General features: G+C 36.0%; 1 protein-coding gene across 2 annotated transcripts; it reads right to left on the reverse strand.

Annotated features, from left to right (window-relative positions):
* Positions 1-2,098: 2,098 nt before the first annotated feature.
* On the reverse strand, positions 2,099-3,375 carry LOC123717295. 2 transcript variants are annotated; one of them, XR_006754794.1, is made up of 2 exons: positions 2,736-3,375; positions 2,099-2,403 (listed from the first exon to the last, which is right to left on the reverse strand). XR_006754794.1 is itself a non-coding variant. In XM_045673215.1 (2 exons), the coding sequence occupies exons 1-2, from the start codon at positions 3,324-3,326 to the stop codon at positions 2,212-2,214; spliced, it is 696 nt and encodes a 231-aa protein (XP_045529171.1). In that variant the 5' UTR covers positions 3,327-3,375; the 3' UTR covers positions 2,099-2,211. The 2 variants fall into 2 exon arrangements, 1 of the variants encoding a protein (XP_045529171.1); XM_045673215.1 differs by having other exon boundaries at positions 2,099-2,316.
* Between the last annotated feature and the right edge of the window lie 1,014 nt (positions 3,376-4,389).

Consider the following 4,389-nt stretch of genomic DNA (forward strand, 5'->3'; position numbering starts at 1 on the left):
ATGAGCTGTATCTTTATTGTAATCTAATGTTATTGCATTTACACCTTACAACTTAATTCGATTTTATGCCTCAAACGTGCATTTTAAGCTTTTATTATATTTGGAATAGTTTTAAGATTTTGTATTGTCTTAATGTCCCCGTGGCTTACATCGCTTAACAATTATTAATAAAAATTTATATACACTACTATATACACTAAATATTTTATAAGAAATAACATTTCTTATTTTTATAATTATGGTTCTTATAATTAATTTCACTAACGGTAGCGCTAAAACCTTTTTAGGTCTGGTCGACTTCGTCTAAGAAAAGCCGGTTTTCTCGCGATGTTTACTTCGTTCTAGCGAATGTTAAATGCGCACATAGAATGTCCATTGGTGAACAATCCGGCTCGAACCTACGACTTCAAAGATGACAGTAGTACGCTGAAACCACTAGGCTAACACTGCTCTTAGAATTAATTAGATTACTTATAAAAAGTTGAATAGAGGATTTTGGAAGTCGGTAACAAATGGGTTCGGGTTTCAAAATACCAGCAATTATATTTTTAAGTCTAATTAACTTTTTACTAATACATTAGTAAAATTTAAATTGTTCATTGTTTTTATATCGTGTTTGTAATTAGTTTATGTATTTTAAATATTAAAATTTTTCTTAACCTTTCCTACTATGTAAATCATAAAAACTCAACAACTGAGCGGCTTTTGAAGACAGCTTCTGCCGTGCACCACCACTATGTGGATGGACACAGCTGCCCGCTTAAGTATTTCCGAACCAATTCGACTTAGGGTCCTTCAAGAATAGAGCGTACTAATTCTTAAAAGGCCTGCAACGCATTTGCGAGCATTCTGGCAATATGATTCATACTATGCGTTTGCCTGCTGTTACATAAAAAAAATAACAAGATTATTAATTTTTTATTAATAAAGAGTTTAATGTAAGTTAGAATTGGGGACATATTATGTATTTTTTCTTTATATATTGTGTAGTATACTATGTAAATATACTGTAAGTCAATGTTAAATATAATAAAGTCCCCCTCTAGTATCAGGGTCAGTGCAAAAAGAGAAAAAGCAGAGATGAATAACAATTTTATCAAGTTTGCAGATTGCAATGCGCGGACGACGCGTGCCGATCCCCTGCAGGGCTCACAAACATTTTTACATTACATACAACGGTATTATTCATATGGCAACATATAGCAAAGCTTTAAAACAATGTAAAATGATTCATTTAAGATTTAAAGAAGAATTTGACAGGTAGGGCACGTAGTAGGTGCGTCTTTAGGGTAGAAAGTTCCTACCAGGAATTTGCTAACTTCTATTTTTTTATAGCATACGACCGAAAAGGGCAGTCATCGTAGCTCATGGACACTTTAGTAGGTGTATTACAGTTGTTTAAGAGAAGAGAATACTCTTTTTTTAAATAGTTGGAGGTCGTATCTCCCAGAGATGACCCCCAACGGGAGACGATCCACAGTTCGCTTGTACGCAAAAAAATGTCTTGCGGACCGAGGAAGACTTCCAGCTATTAAGGCGATGCGGTTAAAAAAACTTCATTAGTAAGAGAATTGCTTAGTGAATGTAGCTTAGTAATGTATTTATATATGTAAATAATGTGTATATTTTAAACAGATCAAAAGTGTGAATCCCCTGCATCCAATTGCAGTGAAATTATCCAATCAAGCTGCTTTCTCAGCTGTTGACCTCTCGCCCGCACGCCGGCAGCTCGAGCTGAGTTTAAATATCTGGTCACGCTTTATCATGCCAGATATGTAGGCAGTGAAGTGGCATATATATACCTAGCCCAGCCATAAGTTCTGTCTCAGCAAAAATTAAAATCGTATACAGGCCTAATCAGTTTGTCCAAATCGAAAGAAGTTTTTAAAATAATATACGTGATCCAAATTAAAAATAATTAAAATTTGAAAAAAACGCATTCACATTTGTAACAGAACTTATGGCTAGACTAGTCATATATATTTGTATTGGTACGTATCTATAATATTAAAAGCATAAATAATTAAACCACTTGATTTATATATAGACAGGTGAAAATCACGCCGGGTTTCTATTTATATAAAAAAGGCTTAATTTTTTTATATTTATTGATACCATAATTACATTGAAAATTGCATTCAAAAAAAATTTGGTTTCCTATTTTGTTTTTGTATATATGAATCTATATCGCGTTCGGAACTCAAAACTCTTCTAGGCATTCTGCCACACGGTGCCAGGTCGCAGCGCTCTAATCCTCCGGGATGGGAAGGCTTCAGAGCCCGTGGTTTCGACGCTAGCCTCACTTCCTCCTGAATACTGTAACATTGCCTTTTGCCTTCAGTTTTACATTCGTGGTGATATTTCGAGCCGCCCTGATGTGCGAAAGGAATTTCAATATTTTTACTGAAAACAGAAGTTCTACTATAATTTCTCTTTGCTGGTACCTGCATTCTATTTGCCAACGGGCAATAATTAGGGAAATTATTAGCTATTGCGTCACTAATGCCTTCGTTATATATATTCTTCCTTGGTTCAGAGCATTCAGGTGAAATTTCATTTAGCTTTGGGCACGTGGGTAACCTGGCTCGTCGTGGCTTTGGGCAAGGCTCTATGTACATGTAATCTATATCATCATCCTCTATTTCTGATACTTCCACTGGACTTCGTTCGCAATACCTCAAGCTAAAGCTGTCATCGTCAAACTTTTTAAGAATAGGAGTAGGTGTAAAACGTACCTGGGGCTCGGGTTCGTCTCTTACTGCAATATCGGAAGCTGTTATAGAAATAGTCGAGGAATAGGCAGCTCGCGGACGTGGAACTTCACAGGCGGCATCGTTTACATTGAATGTCATTGTACTGTTATCACAAAATCTAATAATGTTATCTTTGAACACTCTTCTTTCAGGTACAAATGTTTCTTTGCAATTCCTACATCTTCTACAAACAAAATCTTGCTCATCTTGACCATCGTCAGTGAAGCTGTCTACGGAGGGACTCCAATGCAGACCTGGTACAAAAGTTGGGTATGTCGTAAACACTTGTTCTTTTAGGCCATAATTTCGTTGTGTCTTGGCAGATTTTGGGGACGATGTCGCATGAGATGTAACAAGGTAAAATGGATCAGTCGATTTTTTTCTACCATAAAAGTATGAGCAAAATTCTCTAGTGTTTTCTGGCTGCTTTATTGTATGTCGTTTAATTTTGTCTAATTCATCAGCCATCTTCTCAGGATCTTCCGAACTAAATAGAGATCGTCGTATACCGTAGCCATTTTTACTTTTACCTTTCATATTCGTTTCGGCTTTTTTGAGCCTCAGAGTCATCATGTGTTTTTAAATTTTATATTTTTTAACATTTTTAATTGTGACATCGTAATGTCATTCTAAATTTTGACTAAGACACCAAAGAGGATAATATCAGATTAAATTCTGTACGTGTGGCCGACTTATAGAACGTTATCGTGCTAAGTATAATAAACAATAAATATGATTAAGGTACAGCTGATGCAGCGGAAGAACCTAGTTGATCGCGAACCACTTCAATTCATAATCTCGCGACAACAGGGGATTGAGTAACATATTTCTTACAAACTCATTCACGCATTCGTCCACGGCAAATAAAACTCAAAGCTGAAGACAATAAAGATTCATGTAACCGACAAATGCCGAATGTCATTAGAAATATTGACCAGATAACAAAGAGCTCCGTCTGCGACGTTTACTAATATAAGTTGAGAGGTCAGCTATAATTGGTGAAGGTGATGAGGGCTGTCAAGATGGGCAGATGCGTGCAATTGTCCAAGTCAAAGATCAGAGGAAGTCAGTGCGGAGAGCGGGCAGCTGCCCGGCGCGTGCGCACTGTTTACTTGATGCTTACACTAATTGTATGACTTATCGTTAAACACGTGAACAAGTGACGAACAGTGCAATCGTGCATCATTATGAACAATCTTATGAATCAGACCCCACTTACATTTCCGACGATCACCCAATTAATAAAGATCACCAAGAATACAGACATAATACATACATTTTTAATAATATAATAAAACAACACAATTTAATCACGAAATTATAGAAATAGAGAGAATAGGTTTAGATCGTAAAATAGAAATTAACGCGCGGTGGGCCGCAATTAAAATTACAGCGTTGATAACGCGGTTATAAATATTTTATTGTCCATAAACTAGAATGTGTCCATTTCAGATAGTCAAGTGGTTCCGTATCAATTACTGAACGTTACGCGTCTTACCACACCTTTATTGAACGAACTAAATAAACACTAACGGGATATATATCTTGGGATAACAACTGAAGAAGTTCGGGGAAAATTAATTGAATTCTCTAAAACGATGTTCGATTTTTAAAATTAAATCATCTTTCATCGTAG

The sequence above is a fragment of the Pieris brassicae genome, chromosome 12 (genome assembly GCF_905147105.1).
Source record: "Pieris brassicae chromosome 12, ilPieBrab1.1, whole genome shotgun sequence".
NCBI classification, from domain to species: Eukaryota; Metazoa; Arthropoda; class Insecta; order Lepidoptera; family Pieridae; genus Pieris; species Pieris brassicae.